Genomic DNA, 19,955 nt, shown 5'->3' on the forward strand with positions numbered 1-19,955 from the left:
TGTAGCGGGTAAATATTAAGTTAAAAATATGCACAGCTGAAAATTGACGATTTTTGATTTATGACGTTCTTGAAAGGAGTGAGCGATGTATGCTTCACTTTTTCATAAAACACTGCACTTTACTTTTTTTATTTAATTTGTAGGTGCAAGCAACCAGACTTAGTAACGAATTATCTTTTTCTTTATTTATTGATTTGGCATTTAATTTGTAGAACTCCATTTTAATTTATGTATTAATTTTAAATCAAACACAGATTTTTTGAGTCTACTAAGTTGTATTTTATTAACAAAAACACATAAAAAATTATATTGTGACAATTGTTTCGCCTTGTTAGGGCATTATCAAACGAATGTGAAGATCAAATGGACTACGGTCCTTATGTAGCTATACAATTCTAAGTGACAGTTTTAACACGTGCAGCAATAATTTATGGGAGACAACAGTAGCTAATGGGGGATGTAGGTATGTACCCTTATATTTATTTTCTGGGAAAGGAAGAATTTATTGACATGGCCATATTTTAGAGAATTAATATTTTAAAGCTTAATACAATTGTTGGTAATATTATTTTCAAGAATTTATATATGTAGATGTAATTATTAGTTTATCAATAACGCATCATGCAAGCGTTTACATAGAGCTTGCATGATGCGTTATTGATAAACTAATAATTACATCTACATATATAAATTCTTAAAAATAATATTACCAACAATTGTATTAAGCTTTAAAATATTAATTCTCTAAAATATGGCCATGTCAATAAATTCTTCCTTTCCCAGAAAATAAATATAAGGGTACATACCTACATCCCCCATTAGCTACTGTTGTCTCCCATAAATTATTGCTGCACGTGTTAAAACTGTCACTTAGAATTGTATAGCTACATAAGGACCGTAGTCCATTTGATCTTCACATTCGTTTGATAATGCCCTAACAAGGCGAAACAATTGTCACAATATAATTTTTTTATGTGTTTTTGTTAATAAAATACAACATAGTAGACTGAAAAAATCTGTGTTTGATTTAAAATTAATACATAAATATCTTTTTCTTCCTCAAGTAGAGCTGCCAGAGCGGTTATTTATACAAAAAAAAAAAAAAAAAAACAATGTTATTTCACCCCATTTTCTATGGAAGAAATTGAATTCTAGTGTTTTTGTTTTCAGTAGGTACAAATATTACCCACACCATTTTCATCTTCTTGAAGATATTATATTTGTCAATTGATTTTTCATTAATCAGTGCGTTTTATTGACTTTTTACAAATTACCTTACATCTGTTCTGCTACCTCTTTATTCTAGGCTACTTTCTACTAACCCTGTTATCACTGCATACTTCTACAAATAAGTAAAAAAGACAGTTCCAGTGTTAAGAAATACCTAAAAGATGACTGCTCCCCCATTGATTAAAAAATGCTAGTTGAAATTCTTTGTTTTTACTCTTCCCTCTATTACTCCTTTCTATCATCACTATCCGCCATCCTCACTGAAGTTTTGGTAAGGTACAAATAACACTAACACAATGGGTAAATAATAATATGGACTTAAGTGAAACACCGTATTAATTGATTTTCATGTTTACATTATATTATTTGACAGTGGTTTCCAAATCTCATGATAGAACTCACTATGTATTTCATTATGAAAAAGTCTTACACTTTTAGTTAAACACATTTACTTATTTTTAAACTTAAATACGTAATACGCCTGATTCAAAGTATATGAATTTTACAAATATTTTATTATAGGGCACTATAATAATATATATTTATTATTTAAAATAAAATGTCACATTCTTAATACAGTTTTATTTAGTCTTGAAGAATATATAAAGTGTATATTTTAAAAATGTAGATATATATTTACAAATTTCCTCTTATGAACAAAATAATATGTACTACTTTAATTCCAATTATAATAAATTTTATTTTGTTAATATGTACATTATTAAAAAAATTGCTACGCATTAAAAATTTCAATATGGAGTAAAAATTAATACAAATATTAAAATCCACACAGAAATATAAATTTTATACTGGCATAAGCCACAAATGCAGTTCGAGTTGTACTATACAGTGATTACTGAAAATAGCATTTTACAGTGCATATTTATGATAAGTATTATCATGTGATGTGTTTACTTATTAAAGATAATCTTTTTTTAATGATACATACATACAAAAATTTTATACATAGATTATTATATTGCTGAAATTATATGTAAGTAATTTCAAGACTCTTTATCAATTAAAGTGGTTTATACATAGTCCAACATTCACGACCTTTTTTTCTGAATTTTTGTAGATGTTAGATTTTTATCATGTACGTATTGAGCTTTTAATCATTTTTTTTGTTTTTAACAATTATATATTAATTTATTTAACCCCAGACTATGGGACTTGTATCTATGTACCTTAATATGGGACTATCGTAAAATGTACGACGATAAAAAAAACTCACATTTTATCAGAAACGTATGCAAAAAAAAACATTTAAAACATTAGTGCAACATTTGAGTACTTTTTGAGAACTTAAATTCGAATTAAGATTCGTGCCAGTTGTCACTACATTATTTACAAGTGTTGCCTCGGTGCTCCCCACAAATTGGATACCCGTCATAAATTTTACGAATGGCCCGTAATAGGATTAATTCAGTTTTATTTTATGTAGACTTTGTTGGTGATGCAATTTTAAATTAAGAACAAGTATGAGCATAATATATTTGCGTGTCTTGACAGCAAAATACCACTTTATATTAACTAAGGCGTCTCTATTGCAAATGGTGACGAGAAAACATAAATTGTAAACTGAATTATTTATTAGTTCGGCAATTTATCATTGCGGATTGCTGACTGCTACTAGCTTTATTTAAGTACGAATTTTCATATTTCAAGTAAAATTTTATTTGAGTTTACACAGGTCTTTATTTTAACAACAGATATAATAATAATTATATCTTTAAAAGGCATGTTTTTGAATTTATAGAGCCGATTTTTTGATCAAATAGGGGTTACTAAAAATGTTAGAAATATGTACAGAAATTTGATTTTCAAAATTTAATAAACAAAGAAGATGCAAGAAAAAATACTTAATATAAAATTTGTGATGGGGTTTATACTTGCACTTTTTGAGAAATATCTATTAATTAGAGGAATTTATCAGAATCATGTTCAAAAAAATCAATTTTTACACACCCGATCAGGTACAAATTATTCACTCACATTTACAACACTTATCACTATCTGTAAAGGTGCTCCCACTTTAAGGATCGAGAGTTCGCCCTTTGAGGATCTATATACACGTGAAAAACTAGGCTTATTAACAATAATAAAATACGCTGGGGTACATATATATATATATATATATATATATATATATATATATATATATATATATATATATATATATATATCTTAAATGCATTTTCAAAACTACTTAATCATACTTAAATCTTGGGAAAAGGTCTTCTGGTTTCGGGGAAGTTACATATTTTATTAGTTCGATAACCTGGTAATGGAAAAATAAAACTGGGAATGTAACATTTACCTCCTGAACACACACAAGCAACTATCACATGTCCACCGTGTGATAAGACATGCGCCTCATGCAACAGACATCCAATGGCAATTATAACAACAACAAAAAATGTATCTCCCAGTGAAAATGGACGGGTCTCGTAGTTGTAAATGCGCGTCAGGTATAAACGCGATAGTGATTTGTTACATGTAGGGAGTTCAATTGAAAGAAAAAAGTGGAAACAATCGTCACGCAGTCAATTAAAAATAATACAACCATTAATATTATTAGAATATATTAAAGCGAGTGGATATAACACTATGTACAGTACACGCTAGACTAGTTATTTACAGATGGTTGGGGGGGGTTTTATTAGTGGTCGTCCTCTAGGCCAGGAGGCGGGGGCTGGTCCGGGTGGTGGGTGGAGGCGCGCATGGGCAGGCGCAGAGTGCGCGGAGGGGGCGGCGGCGGCAGCGCGGGCAGCGGCGGGAACACTTGGTCATCCGGCACCATGCTCAGAAGCTCCGCCTCGCTCAGGGAGGCCAGCTTGCCAGGCGCCGAGGGGTATCCTGGCGGCGGCACGCGCATGTCAACGTCGGCCGCGTGCTCTCCCGGATAGGGCGCCGCGGTGCCAATAGCCGTGGGTACGTACGTCTCCTTGTCTTCCGCCTTGCTCCGCTGTTGTATGCTGGCCAGGATCTCCTGCAGGTTCGACGGAAGGGAGATGGAAGACAGAGTATTGAGGGGAGGTTCCGTTACCTCCGGAGACATCGGGCGTGACGGAGAATAAGGCTCGTCCTGAAAATAAATCACGTCAAAACGAATCGTCACTTCAATATTGAATATCCGAAAGATTTAATTTAATTTACGATTCGCTTATTTTACAAGGAAATTATATATATATATATATATATATATATATATACCAAAGATTCGTTAGAATGAACAGCCATGTGGAAGATTTGTTTCTTCTGTTCCTCGATTTTGCGATTGAGTTCTTCCATTTTCTTCTGGAGATCGGTAGTGGCAGCCTGTGGAGGGGACTGAGATGCACTGTCGCTTCCTCCGGGACTGTAGGGCTCGTCATCTGCACTCGCTGGAATATATGGTTCGATAATTAAAAACAAGGTATAAAAAATATACTTACAAAATATAGTAAAAGCTCATTCATTTGCAAATTGTAATCTATCCGATACAACTTCGATAAAATTTAAAAAGTTAAGATAATTCGTAATTTGAAACAATATTTTGCCCGAAATTCGAAGTAGAATTGTAACAAATATTGTCAATCGGCGAATTACCAAATCAACCTTTTAATTCTACTGAAGAATTAAGTTACTTACGAAAAGCAATATTTTGTACACTGCGTTTATATGATGCAGTGTTCTATGCACAACATCCAGACCAAGAAGCGCGAGAGGCTCAAGGAGTCGCAGGCCAGGTTCCAGATGGAACACGAGACCAAGGCCTAGTCAGTCCGTTGCAGACTCGGCGGATTCTCTTGTCACAGTTATGAATAACTCTATGGGTGTCTGATAGTCTCATCTGAATCTCGCAAGTCAATCTCAAAGCCTGGCCATTTTAAACAAAGAATTATTCAAATATATGACCGATAAGGCTTACAAAATATTGCTTTTGGCTAATATTACATTTTATTAGTTGTGTAAGATTATACTATGTATGTGTAAATTTAAGCTGTAAAAAAACACATGCCTTTGAGTAGGGAAAATGTGTACTTACCTAAAGAAGCGGCTATCTTGCTCTTGACGGTGGATGAGAGAGAGGGATGGAAGGTGGGCAAGGGGAGTGGGGGCATAGTAGTGTGGGGGGCGCGGCGGGGGCTGCTGGGGGGCGTGTACGAGGATGTAGAGGTGGAGTGAGGGGCGGGTAGGGAGGGGGGAGGCGTGTACGATCGCTCTGAATTTGAATCCTTCAACTTGGACACCTGAAACATTAATTTATGAAAATACAAAATAAATTATGTACAACGGATGAATGTAATTGATTTATGAGTAATGGGTAAAACTGAAATAAATAATATGACAAATAGTCATCAGTTAATTTATCAAAAAGACGCATTCAGTTATAAATTCGTATCACACAGGTCGCGAGTGTCAACGGTTTACTAGCGACAATTATGATTTAAAGCGGATAAGTTCAAATTTGAACCGGTGTGAATTTGGGTACATGCCAGTTTAAACTGACAATTTTGTTTTACAACGACTTAGACCACTAGGACGGCAAATTGTATTATAAATTCCAAGAAATAAGCAAAGAAAAGTAAAATAAATACCTTAGCCGGTACTGCCGAGATGTGTGTCGATGAGCGCTTCTTCTTTTGCCCGACAATAATGCCGAGGAGGAGTTGAGGTCTGGGATCTTCAAAGCCGGGACCATTCAGAGGAAGCAACACGGAAGGAAGGGCCACGTGGGAAGTGAGTGGTAGCACGTAGAAGTCTTTGATACCTCCGTGAGCTCGAACCACACCCAACCTGGTTTAAAAAAAAACAACCCCTTTTAAATAGTTCACATAATAAATAGCCATATTTGATTGATCAAAAAGGTATGGTTAAAATCCCAGTTATTGGAACAGATTAAGAATTACACCATTCATAACATCAATTGAAGCTTTTTATGGGTGTATAAATTAGAGATGAGACTGACTGTTATTTTTCGGCTATCCTATTGGGAATGTATTTATTTTTTCGGTTTAAATTTCATTCCAGCTTAAGTTTTCGATGTCAAATAGTCGGGTAAATGTTGGCCTTCTTCAGCCAATGACACAAAATGATTTTTTTTTAGCTTGCCCAGCAGGATTGTAGTTTGTGTTTTTGGCAATTACATATTCAACAGAGAAAGGATACCAAAGTAATTGTTAGTTACAGAGATGATAAGGATTAACACTTTCCTAATAATTTATCATTCACATGGTATAATACCACTCAAAAACTCTTATTCACAACTACCGGTTTCAGAATAACCATTCCCTCACCAGTTCAACTGTAGACTATAGTTGACCTGATGAGGGAATGCTTGTTCCGAAACTGCTAATCTTGAAGCAATGTTTTTGAGTAATACAAAATATGAACGATTAATGATAAGGAAAGTGTTATATGTATTACCATACCACAATGTTAATAATGCTTTTAAAATATAAACTAAAATAAGGATAAGCTCATTTCCAATAATTTTGAATTATCTTAAGTAAAATCTTATACAAGTCATTCAATAAATAATTACCTGTTGCGAGAATTTAAGTAGCTAAAGAATATATTATATTGTTTCTTTTCTTCCTCGCTGGAAGCCATGAGTTTGATGACCATAATATCCTTACTCCCTTGCTTCTTCATTTTGCTGATATAATCCCAAACTATTTCCGGGCTTATTCTTCCAACTATTTCTAACTCCGAAACTAGATCCTTTGTAATGTAATCACAGTGACCGGAAACCTAAAATTCATAAATGATAAAATTATCTCACAATTTGCAAATAATTTAAGAGAAAAAGAAATAGAATAGAATAGAAATTGAGTTGTAAGAAAAACAAATACCTCATATGCTGCTACGTTGAATTTTGCCACATCTATCATGCTCACGGAACCAGACCATATGGATGACTGAGTGGAATCTACGGTGCTGCTGGGTTCCTGATCGCTATCTGCACCTAAAAATGTATAAGGAACAACATAATCAAAACATTTTAAATTTAAGTTTTACTTAGTAAATACCAGTTTCTTAAAATCTACTGTGACACGTGTTTTGATGCATTCTAAATCCAAAGTGGCTGCCGAATCAATTAATGATATAATCACAACAACCTGTATAGTAGATGAATGATTCATATTAAAAATAAAAAAGAACTTACTCAATAACTGTTGCGATTCCAAAATTTCTGGAGTTCCAGGCGTTGGAGGGCTGTCTATATCCATGTTTTCTTGAGGTATGAATATGTCCCTATCATCCATAAAGGCTTTGGTTAAGGCGTCCGGGTCAACAGACTTGTCGGTACCGCTCACTCGTTTTTCCTCATCATTGGTGATTTCAGTTCGACTTATCTTCGCACCATGTCTGTTGTCACTTTCCTTTGATGAAGATCTAAAAGGAAATTAGGAAGTGAATACAATGATTCAAGAAAAAGCGTAATTAAATAAAACTTTTTGATAAATTACGTAGACAAGGTTCAGCATCCAAGGAATAGAATGAGTGGTGCTTGTTTGAAGAAGTTTATTATGAGTGCATCTTCTATTCTTTATCTTCTGACTCCTATCTACAACCGATTGTACATAGCCGCTGTATTATATTGACGCGGTGTTAAGTTGATAACCACTTATTTAAAGGCGAGGTGAGTGGTCTTGCGTTTCAGATTTTTGGATCTAGCAGTATTTGATAGGATACAGATGACATAACTGAAGGTCATTACAGATATATGGGGAAGGGTATGGAGGAATAGTAGGTGGATAGAAAATATCATCTCCGCTATCTTTTAGTTCGCCTCGACGGTGTAATGGTTAGCATGTTTAGGTACCGTGCTGGAGGTCCCGAGTTCAATTCCCAGGGAGGGGGGAAAAAATAAAAGTGATTTTATATTCTAACATTTATTTAATATTACCCTAGACTGGTCCCCGAAGCGCAGGAGTGATCACCTTGCCTTCATGTAAATAAATATAAATCAAGATAACACTGCGACAATACGATGCAGTGCCCTATGAGCCATTGGGTGCAGATAAGGGTTAGAAGAAGAAGTAAATATCAGATCTTAGATTTGCATACTCGTACGATGATAGACAGATACATTGATAGATAACAAACATATTGTTGTTATTATTGTATTATCTCTTGTATTGTCACCTGAAGAGAAGAAATTGGAAACAAATGTAAGCTGTTTACCTGTGGTGCTTGTGGCTTTCTTTAGAGGAAGAGGAAGATCGACGCTTGTCTGTTTCTTTTGATGAAGAACGGGCGTAAGATTTTTCTCTAGAATGAGACCGTTTGAGGCTTTTCCCTTCCGGACTGGATTTGTGATCGCCTTTTGATTTTGAACTTTGGTGATGGGTGGAAGAACGGGAAGATTTCCTTGACTTTTCTTGGTGTTTACTGTCGCTGCGACTTTTTCCCTTGTCGCTGGTACTCTTGCTATGACGATTTCGATTGGTGGATTTGCTATCTCGTGAAGATTCACGCTTTTGCGACGTTTTGGTTCTGTCTGTGGAATGATCTTTCTTATGCGATTTTTTTGAGGATTTGCTATGAGATCTACTCTTGTGCCTGAAATAAAAAAGAAAAATAATCCAATAATCAGATGCAAGCAGCAAATTTACTAAAACTCTTATAGAACTGGAGTATTTTTAATCAAATTGTAGAAACATGTTGCAATAAAAGCATGCAAACAAATTTTTACTGTACTTGATAAATAAATGAGCTTACTCTATAATATAACAATATAAAATAAAACATCGTGGGTATACTAGCAAAAACCTTAAATCTAAAATCCCTGTTTGAATAATCCCTGTTATTTAAAGCTGAATAAAATACCCGCTATTAAAATTAAAGTTGAATTTACTTTTAAACCTACATATATATGACATTTCAAACTACTTAGTTTATTTTGCCAGTTTATAGAACGTTGAAAACTTTATAATATGCATCATTAAGTTTTAAAAAATGCATATTTTCGAGTTAACGTTTTTTGCAAGTACACCCACAATATAATCCGTTAATTTGACCCACACGCTAAAAACCTAAAGAAATGCTTCCTTTTCATATGGCCATTCTATCACGGCTGATAAAAATTAATTTAGTTTAAAGAAACTCTCAAAGAAGATTATTTGAGTATCTTTATAAAAAATTACAATTATCCGGAAATTGTCTACGGTCCGTATTTACAGATAGTTATTTCTCTTTTTTAAATTTTGGGCAACATTTAACATGACATTTGGTGGATAGGTTAATGTCCTACAGATTTTAGGGATACGGCCAAGAGTATGTTATTTCTTACTTGGAATGTTTGTGGTGTGAGGGGGTTGACTGATGTCGATGATGTGAGGGAGAAGGAGATCTACTATCTCTATCCTTATCATCGTCCTTAGACTTTTCTTCCCCAGGGACGTGGTTAAGAGCCGATACAATATCTTCTAGCGCGACGTTCGGATCCAATTCTGTAGTGTCGGTGGTTCGACTTTCAATCACCTTAACAAAATGATTACATAATGATTAGAAAAAAATGGAATGGAAAAATAAATTGATCAGGTAAAATACTCATATTTAGTAACAATTTACCTCTTCCCCTTTATGTGTTTTGAGTACATAAGTTTTACTACAAGCAAGGAGATCCAATTCAGACTTCTTTATAAGTTCAAGCTGATGTTTAACCTCCTGGTCTCTCCATTGAGCTAACTCCTGACTGGCTAATTCCTCAGCCGATAACCGGACCTACAATACAACATAATAAATACATCATGGAAATAGCGCATCACTATTGGACAAGTCAAAGGGAGGTTTGGGGAAATACTTACCAATTGCGAAGGTGTTATAGAATGATCACAAATCTTTTGCCATAAGGAAAGGTTTTTCCTGTCTTTCAAATTAAACATGAGGGATCTATATTTGGCCTTATATTTGATCCCCACATCCTTGAAAAGATCATATAGTTGATGTTCCGTATCCACAGCAAACTTGTGAATTTCATTTGTTGCAAATTTCACATCTTTAGTCTCTGACATTCTCAGACTCAACTGCTCTTGTAATGTTTTCCTCACATTTTCTCGTATCGGTTCTGTACTGTTCATGCGTGGCCTGGATTCCTCTTTTTTATTTGAATGATTTGGTGTAGTAGGGGATTTCAGCGACTAGAAAGCAAAATTACAGAGAAAATGGTAACAAATATGAAATAGTGTCACAAACAAAATATTCTATATTTTACAAGTAATAATAATTACCTTTGGTTGTGAAGTGGGAGTTTTGGGTGTTGGAGGAGACTTGAGGCCGGGTTTAACAGGCGTCTGGGGTTTAGTTATTTGCAACTTGGGGGTAGCAGGTTTAGGCGCCGGTTGTTCTTTGGGCGATATGAGTTTCAAAGAAAGAGGTTTTGTGACCGGTGTTTTGGGAGATTGAACTTTGAATGTCGGAGATTTAGGAGTCAGTGGTTTATTGGCAGTCGGTGATTGGGTTTTATTTGTGCCGGAACTCGATAGTGTGTTGGATCCTTTAGGGGGTTGCATTAAGATAATCTGTTTATCTTGATTAATTTTTAAGACTGACTGCACTTTTGGGTTGTTTATTTTGGATCGCGCTTTAATATTGGCCGTAGGTCTGTTTATGGTTCCCGGTTGAACAACTTCAAATGTAGGGTTTTCTTGAAGCCATACTTTTAAATTTGCGGCGGTCGGTGCACTCGGGCCGGCGAGACATCTACCCGTCTCTCTTTCGTATACAATTACCTAAAACCAAAATTAATCCATTAAAAAAATATCCACTATCCGAGATATGAAACCGATGGATAATAAATTTGACATACCCTAGTTGTATCAGGATTGGTTTTATCGGAGGATGCACTTTTAGCAGGTTGAACTTTACTGGGCGCGCTCGCAGGGCTGGATACGAGCGACTCCTGGGCATGTTTTAGTATACACGCATCGCTGCAGTAAATACTGCTGGTGCGGGCCGCCTTCTTGCATACAATGCAGTTAGTATTCCCAGTTTGAGGGTTATTTCTGTTAGTATTAGGGGGCAAGTGCAAATACGTCTCGCTTTCTGTAGACGCCTCCCATTTATTATCAGTCGATTTTCCTAGTGAATTAGGCTGAAGTCAAAAGAGAAAAATTGCCTTAGTACATTCAACTGATAAATTTTAAGCAAATATTGAAACAATAAAAAGAACAGTTAATGTATTTGAAAAGAATAAAAAAAGAAACGAGACAAAAAAATATTGTCAAAAGAAGCAATCGGAATTTGGTTGCTAGTGAGTGCAACTATGTGCGTAAAAAATATTTCTCATTAAGAAAATCTAAATTTTCACACATGATGAATTCAAATTTCTAAAATGGTTTTTCTTTTCTTAAATAAATGAAAAATAACTCGAATAACTGATAAATTTATAGTAAATTTTATTTCAGAATAATATTGACCTTATGTGGGTAAAATAAAAAAAACCAGTTTGATTAAATACAAAGTTTATTAAATCACAGAAAATATAAACAATAACGCCGGTTCTGTATACAATACACACCTTAGGCACCAATTTCTTTTTTAAACAGTTGGGACACCTCCATTCCACCCCTTTCTCTTCCATCTCCTGTCCCATGGCTTTGGTTATGTTGACACACTTCCCGTGGAACCAATCCTCGCACAGGTCGCAGCAGATCATGAACCGGTTGTTGTGCGGCTGCTTGCATATGCACCATAACCTGAATCCAAATTACCTTTTTACTATACTGCCTTTCCGACATTATCAACATCTATATTCATGTAATGAAAAAGTTTGATTCAACATAACCTTCCATATTCATGGAAGGGTACGTTCCTTATAAAGGTTACAAACAGCTATTACAAAAGCACTTATGATCATTTATATTTTTCTACCAGGATTATAATAAGAGTAAAAACTAAATCAACACAGTTATGTAGTTCTTTTACCAACATAAAACGCCATAGATATAAAGGTATGTAATACGATATAGATATAAAAGTGTATAGTGTTAATAACAATAACAAAGTTTTCACACACAATGCCTATACTGCGATTCTGCATTTCCTCAAATTAAGCTTGTATAAAACCAAAATAAACATATCTTGTTCTAATTACTAATATATTTATGTTTCTGATTTCATTTAAGAGTAATAGTACAGTAAAAGACAGTTAATCTGAAATCGATGGGACCGAGTTTAGAGAATAATTCAAATTATGAATTTGAAAGAAAAGTTCTTACACATTTTTCATAATCTTATGAGTGACGATGTTTTGAAGGCGATTTGTATTTTTTTGTTTGTTAGCAGAGTAACAAAAGCAGTTAAATAAAATTGGTGATATAAAATAATATTAATAAAAAATACTTTATGAAAAAAATTGGGATTTTTTTTTTACGTAAAAATAAAAATTAAAGAATATTTTTGTTCACCACGAAAATGTTATATTTATGAAAATGGAAAAAATAGTCCAGAATGACGCTAGAGTGTGAGACAAATGATTTTGAAAAAAAGGGAAAATGTGTGTGTAATACATATTGTAAATAAAATATTACGTCTTCTGTGCCATTACTCAATAGGGTGAATTTATCGGGTATTTTTGACATTGTTATTAATTTTGAACCATGAAAAAAGGATTTATGAAAACGTTTTTGAAAAACTTTAGAATACTACAAAGAAATTATATAAAGTGCGATAAAAACATGTGAAATTTTTTAAAAAACCACGTTTGTAAGGTATATTTTGGATTGTAGTCATCTTGAACTCTAGGATTTACAGCAATTACCATTGAAAGTTTTAACAGGAGTAGTTCCTGGTAGATAAGGAAAATCTGGCAGTTGATCCTTAATTTGTAATGTGTGCCGCAACGGAGTGTGCCCGTAGCAAGTAAACTTATGATTTTGCATTGAAATTTTGTGTGAAATATTAAACTTTTTTGAAGTCCCTTCAACAGTTTTCATCAAAAGTTTGTATGAAAACTGTTGAAGGGACCAGAATTATGTGATATTTCCAAATTATGGTAAATTTTAAATCATCATTGTTCAAATAAACGTGCTTTTACTGTAAAACCATTTCGTTTAATCTTCTGAAATTCTATTAATTTTGTTGTAAATGAATTTCAGTTTTAATCCAATAAAATACATTTTTTCTCACACAATTTTTTAATTACTATGTAAAGGAGGGGAGGGAGATCAGGTTTTGTGGTTTAAAATATGATTATTTAGATACATATATTAAAAACAATAAGATGTAAACATTTTATGATACACAGGCATTTTAGGTTTATAATACAGTGTGCTGCAACGTCAGCATATCAAGGGATCTGGGAAGAACATTTAAATAGGTAAAAATAAAGTGATTTTTACTGTAATATAGACAATAAAATAAGATTTATTTAACAAAATATATATGATAATGAGAATAATAAAAAAAAAACTCTCTCCTCAAGGTTCTTACGATGTTTTGTTAGAGAAATACTTGATATATTTTATTTCTTAAGACTAGTAATTGGAGTTTTGGGTTATCCACATATCCACGTGTTTTGCTTATATCACCTTTGGAGGAAGCACATAAATGCGTAGTGAAACATTAACATAAAGGGCTGCCCAAAAACTGCCTAATTACATTGGAGAAAATAAAATTGATTTAGATTTAGCTGCAGAGTATAAAAGAAACAACATGTTCATATAGAAACGTTTAATAACAATTGTTATATAAATACTGATACAAGAGTTGCGATACGTGTAAAATATAAAAAATATATATGTAGGACAAAATACACACCTGTCCGGATCATCTTCAGAATTCCAGCTCTCATCGGATTCTGCATTTTCGTCATCTCCATCGGGTTTGTTTTGTAATACAATAGGCTGCTGCTGTTCTATAGTTTTCTGCGATATCTTTTTGCCTTGTTGTGCGGCCGCCTTGGGTATTGGAGTTTGGCTAACAGGAATTGTGACCTTGGCAGGTACAGGAGTGGCGAGAGGACTCGGCAGGTCCTGGGATGAGTTCAATAGACTTTTCCTTTTTGAGGACCTGGTAGCTGGCGCTTCGATGGGTGGCAAGGTGATGACTCGTCCGTCGCTCCGTACTATTTGTATAGGTTCCTTTCTAGGGGGAGGAGTCGGCGCGGCAACTTTTTCTGAACGTGGCAAGGTACGAATCGGCTCCATTTTAGGCAATGCCGCAGCACTAAGAGAGGCCGAATTCATGTCTTTGGGCACGAGGTTGCCCACCTTACCCAAGACTTGCTTATCGATAACTTCTTGCAAGTTTTCTGAGCTTTCTACCAGCTGCGCCACATGCATCAAGAGATCTTCAGTCAAGCCTTCTTCTTCCGGTATTCCTCCAGGACCTAGCAGGTCCAGGCTGGGAGAGAGCGGTCCCGCTAAGGAAGAGGGTCCCAGAAGGATGTTACTCACTCCGTCCTTCACGTCTGCCATGGCAGAAGGCGATATTCCTTGAGTTTCTTGGAAGAGATGAGTCAAGTTAGCATCGCCTAATGGGCCGAGTACCTCGTTGGAATCACCGGCTGCCTTGTTCGCTAGATGCTGATTAATATCTTTGAAAGTTTTATTTGCCGGTTTTGCACTGACAGAATAAGTTTTCGCCTCCTGTTTTCCAAGTTTACTTTTCATTAAACTATCGGGGCTCTTTAACGGAACTGGAGAGTCAACGGATGGTTCCTTTTTGAAAACGGCGTCAGAGGTAATTTTGTCAGGGGTTTTGGGGGTCTTAGAATCGGTAGAAATTCTACGAATAACATCGGGAGTAGAGAACAGAGAAGTCATATCATTCAATAGAGCGGTCATGTGAGCCGGGGGTTTCTTTTCTTTCTTAGGAATAGGCTTCATCGACTTCACTTCAGATTTGGGTAATTCTTTGGAAGCCTCAGTACCTTCTGCTGATTTGATATCGGCGATAGTTTGACCGGCTCGGTTCGCATCAAGCTTTGTAACGATATTTTTCTTTATTTTTTTTGCCATAACGTGTCTGACATTAGTTTTGGAGAAACTTTTAACTTTATAAGTCTTGGCGTGTTTGTACTGAGGCGGTACATCTGACTGACTGATACTTGAAGTATTTCTTTTGGGATCAGATTTCTTAATGACATTTTTGTTGACCATTGCTTTAGGTTTGGCAGGAGGTTTTCTGCTCCGACGACGGTAATCGGAATCGGAATCTCGATCATCGTGCAAACTGTCACTAGAGCTCTCGGATGTCTGGTCAGCTAGACTATCCTTCTGTTGCTGGGCAGTGCCCGTGGACGCCGCGCCTACAACTGTTTTGTTACTTAACGGAAGCAGATTATGGTTGGTCTTTTGAGAATCTACTATTTTCTTCAGAATATCTGATCTACTTAATATAATTTGAGCATCTGCAGTATTCAGATTAATGAATTTTTTATCTTTGGGTATAACTTTGTTTTCTATAATTGTAATTTTCTTAGATGTGGGAATCGATTCACTTTTGTGTTCCTTTTCTTGGGAATCGTCCGCCACCCCGAGGGGAGTGTAGCAGTGATCATTTTGAAAACTTATGAGAAAATAGTCTCTGGACTCCAAAAGATATGATTCTCCTGGACCTTCTGAAAAATAAACCAATAGTATTAAAATTCTGCCCACTGAACATTTTTTTAAAATTTTTAAAATTATTTTTAGGTACATAAATATTAGTTTGAAATGCCATAACAAGGTGAAACTATTGTCACAAATTTTATATTTATAAAAATAAAGATAAATGTAATTTTCTAGACAAAAAATCGGAGCACAGTGATAAACAAAATTCAGAGGCACCAGAAAAAAATTCTGATGCATAAGTCGAATCATAATTCGAAGAGGATCCGAGTCAAACCAAAAAAGCATTATCATCAATGCTAGCCAGTCATGTGATTTCTAGTATTTACGTGCCACAGAAATGGTATAAAAAGAAGGAAATTGGGCTCCATATAAATTCCATGAAAGAATACTTGAATGCTGAAAAACCATTTGCAAGGGGTTTTATTGCATCGCATAATTACTGGTGACAAGAAATGTATATTTTGCAGTAACCTTTATATGTCCAAAGGCACGGGTTATGTCAGATGAACTAAATCCATCATTACCAAAATGCAATATCCATGGTCTAAAGGCAGTGCTGCAATCTGGAGGGACCAGAAGGGTGTAATCTACTATAAACTGCTTCAATTTACAGAAACTGTTACTGATGATCATTATTAAACCCTATTAATATGTTAAAAAGAGCTCTAAACCAAAAAGGTCTGAATGACCCAATATACATAACAAAATATATTTCACCACCACAGTTTGTATAACCTGCATTTTTTTTTAAATTTAAGTTTTACTTAATAAATTCAAATATTTCTTAAAATCTACTGTGACACGTGTTTCGATGCATTCCGCATCATTTTCGTATTTACTAAGTAAAAATTAAATTAAAAATGGATAGATTTTACCACAAAGTAACTACCGAATCATTAATTGATTCGGCAGTTATGAAATGCATTTTTTTAATTCCTTCAAAATGTTGGTTTTTAAACCCGATATGTATAACATTGAAAATTAAATCAAATTGCAATATAAATGGACATTATCTATGAATAAAATTAAACTGAATTTATTGATGTCAGCAAATTTGTTAGCTAGTATGTATTATAAGATCCGTCCATTATAAAACATCACAGTACAAATTATGTGCACTGAAAATATTAAGAATTTTATTGAATTCAAATATATCAAAGAAATTCAACAAATTTATTGAATTACTCATCACATATAAAAATGTGCTTGTGTACATTACTTTAGATTTTTTTTAAATGTAGATTTTTCCCTTACCACGATGCATAGATTATCTTAAAAGTGTAGTTCAAGTTCAATTTACATACGGTTTATAAATTGTGAAAGCTACAAGTAATAAGAATCAATTTAAACTAGGCAAAATCACAACAGAAGAATTATTATAAGATTAAAAGTGTAAAAAGAAATAATTTTGTATCAAGTGTCAATACTGAGCTTTTTCACATTCCAGCATTAACGCAACACGCAATAATTTGAAAAGAAATGTACCTTTTTCAAACGATTCACACGTTTCGGCATCATAAAAAGCATTTACAGTTAAGTTCACATGCGGAACACTTTCATCGTCTGAACTATCATCACTCGCGTCAGCGGGTTTGCCATCTTCATTTATGTGAACCAAACTGACGGAGGTATTTTCCCCACCTTTTTCATCTAAAACAATTTTGAAATCAACTTAAGATAAGATGAAGATAAACAGAGTACACCTGACAAAGGGTTAAGGGTTACTTTCTTAGAAGTAGATGTAACAATTCATGAATGAATTACAGTGTTTGTTCATTAAATAAATGTGATGTAATAGCAGGCAAAAGGTTAGACATAACTACGTGAAATCATCTCATAAAAAAATTATTATGATTCCTTTACCATTTTGCATATTATTATGTTCATGTCTCATATAATTTCATGTCCGCCTCCATAGTGTAACGATCAGCACGCTCGGCTACCATACTGGAGATCCCGGGTTCGATTCCCAGTGGGGTGTCAAACAAATATAAGTGATTTTTCACTATAATTTTGTTCAATATTACCCTGGATTGGTACCTGAAGCGGAGGGCTGATCACCTTTCCTTCATGTGTTAATGGTCAATATAACACTGCGTTTATATGATGCAGTGCCGTATGCACCATCAGGTGCTAATAAGGGGTTTTGATGTTTGTTAATATAAAAGAGGTATCATTTTCTGTAAATCTACTACAATTTTTTTAATTAAATGAATATAATTCATCAATCATAATAATTTAAAAAATAGTGTAAACATACTTTGTGGCTGTGTACATGCAAAGTAATATTTATTTATTAATTTAAGATAATAAAGGCAAAAAAAAGCAATTTCCAAACAAACAACTTTGAAATCTACTAACCAAATATAAAAACTAGTCTACGGTAAAAAAAATATATATATATCGTTATGATACAAAACAGAGTTGTAAGAAAACGAAGAAAAAATTACTATGATGATTTCTTACCGTAAATTAGATTTCATAATTGGAAATTCGGGTATTAAATCTCAAAGCGCAGTAGCTTAGAAACAATTTCTTTAGAAATTGTTACTTTCGCTTCTAATACCCTCAATTAATGGAAGCTCAAACCCTTAAAATATACAAAAACAAATACAGTTTCGTCGTAGGTATTAAATTTAGTTGCGTTGTAGTCCTGAGGCATTATGGCAGACTCCACATTGTTGTTTGAAGTTAAAATCTCCACTTTTCAGGTTTATTTTCTGGTGTAGCTCAAAAAAATTTAGTGTGTAACAGGAATGCAAAGATAAATAATTTATTTTTATTTAAAAAAAAAAGGAGTCCAGGTAAGAAATCATCATAATACTGTGTGATTGTGAGAAAATGCTAAGTGTTTCATATTCCATTGAGATAACTTATTCAATATTGATCTATATTATATCATTATTCATATTATATTAGGTTAGGTTGTTTTTTATAAAATATTTAATTTAATGTAATTTTTTTTGGGGATGGATGAATTTTCCACTATCTTCCTGGCATTTTGGAATAAATTGCAAATGGTTAGAAGTTTTGTTATACCTGCTATGGAAAGTTAATGTAAAAATCACTTACAAACAGTCATAATCTATAGATAAACATCGGTTACTACATCTACATCTGTAGACATACGCTTATAGTATAGGGGGAATATCGAAGACTATACTTCATTGGGAAAGAACAACACTTACCAAGCAACGATTGGAAAACACTTTTTTCAAAGGAAACTGTACCATCCTTGTTAACAACGACTACTAATTGTTTCCCGGGCTTAGAAATATTACCACTAATATCGGTATAACTGGTAATAACCGTATTAGACATTTTTACACCCAGTCAGAACGGAGACCTGCAATTAGAAATACATCAAAAACGTCACATTCGCTGTCAAATAAAGATTTAATATTAAAACAACAAAATTATCGTGCTACGTAGGCTTAATTCAGGTATTTTAAATAAATGTTAAATTTAAAAAGTACGCTAACAGAGGTAATAAGCGATGATTTAAAAGATGTTTATGAAAAAAAGCGCGCAAATTAAAATGAACCGGTGAATAGATTTTTTTAACCATTGATACGGACAGATACATGCTAAATTTAAAACATTCATAATTACATTAATCGGAGCATCAAGTATACCGAGAGACTCTGAAAACACGTATATATGATAAAGGGCGATAACATTTTTTTCCAAATATACCAGGACGTGCCGCCATTTTGAAATGCAAGCGATCACAACCCGAAATAAAAATGGCATTACGCCGGACACATACCTGTACTACCAGGGTAGAGAAGAGTTCTATCAATAAATTTGTGCATTTGCAATATTACTTATTAATATTGCTTTAAAAGAAGATGTAATTTGGCCGTAAATCGAATTTTAGGACCTGAAAAAAACACGCTAGCGCAGGATCATAGATTACGCAAACAATAATATCAAAGTGTCATAGACAAGTAGACGATGGAGATTCGCTCAAAGACTTTTTGTATCAGAGACAAATCAGGACCAATGCGCTCCAGGAGTACCTACCTCAAAGAATGCTCGGACGGGGAAAATTTGTAAAAAAAGGTTTTACGTGTCCACTTATTTTATTATAACAATATGCCCATTGTGAATATTTTTAAAATAAAAAAGACTTTATTAAATGCTAAAATCAAATACTGTTTTTTTTGTAAACTA

The 19,955-nt window shown here is 34.1% G+C and overlaps 1 protein-coding gene across 1 annotated transcript; it reads right to left on the bottom strand.

Annotated features, from left to right (window-relative positions):
* Positions 1-1,569: 1,569 nt before the first annotated feature.
* Positions 1,570-19,710, bottom strand: pps (protein partner of snf). The gene is made up of 18 exons (XM_088277355.1): positions 19,549-19,710; positions 18,968-19,125; positions 17,265-17,429; positions 13,984-15,787; positions 11,744-11,921; positions 11,033-11,317; positions 10,455-10,955; positions 10,032-10,364; positions 9,796-9,948; positions 9,515-9,705; positions 8,407-8,784; positions 7,385-7,614; positions 7,071-7,183; positions 6,761-6,969; positions 5,814-6,012; positions 5,261-5,465; positions 4,447-4,616; positions 1,570-4,318 (listed from the first exon to the last, which is right to left on the bottom strand). Exons 2-18 carry the CDS (start codon positions 19,098-19,100, stop codon positions 3,893-3,895), a joined length of 5,673 nt encoding a protein of 1,890 aa, XP_088133481.1. The 5' UTR covers positions 19,101-19,125; positions 19,549-19,710; the 3' UTR covers positions 1,570-3,892.
* Positions 19,711-19,955: the final 245 nt, after the last annotated feature.

The sequence above is a fragment of the Brachycentrus maculatus genome, unplaced genomic scaffold (genome assembly GCF_059751285.1).
Source record: "Brachycentrus maculatus isolate JH-2025_06_01 unplaced genomic scaffold, ASM5975128v1 h1tg000004l, whole genome shotgun sequence".
In the NCBI taxonomy this organism is placed as follows: domain Eukaryota; kingdom Metazoa; phylum Arthropoda; class Insecta; order Trichoptera; family Brachycentridae; genus Brachycentrus; species Brachycentrus maculatus.

What these genes read in the sequence shown, in the direction of transcription:
- pps (XM_088277355.1), bottom strand. Translation starts at nt 19,100, where the DNA reads ATGTCTAATACGGTTATTACCAGTTATACCGATATTAGTGGTAATATT. An exon ending in TCTCGGCAGTACCGGCTAAG is followed by an intron (nt 5,466 to 5,813) that starts GTATTTATTTTA and finishes TTAATGTTTCAG; the next exon opens with GTGTCCAAGTTGAAGGATTC. An exon ending in CAAGATAGCCGCTTCTTTAG is followed by an intron (nt 4,617 to 5,260) that starts GTAAGTACACAT and finishes CATATATTCCAG; the next exon opens with CGAGTGCAGATGACGAGCCC.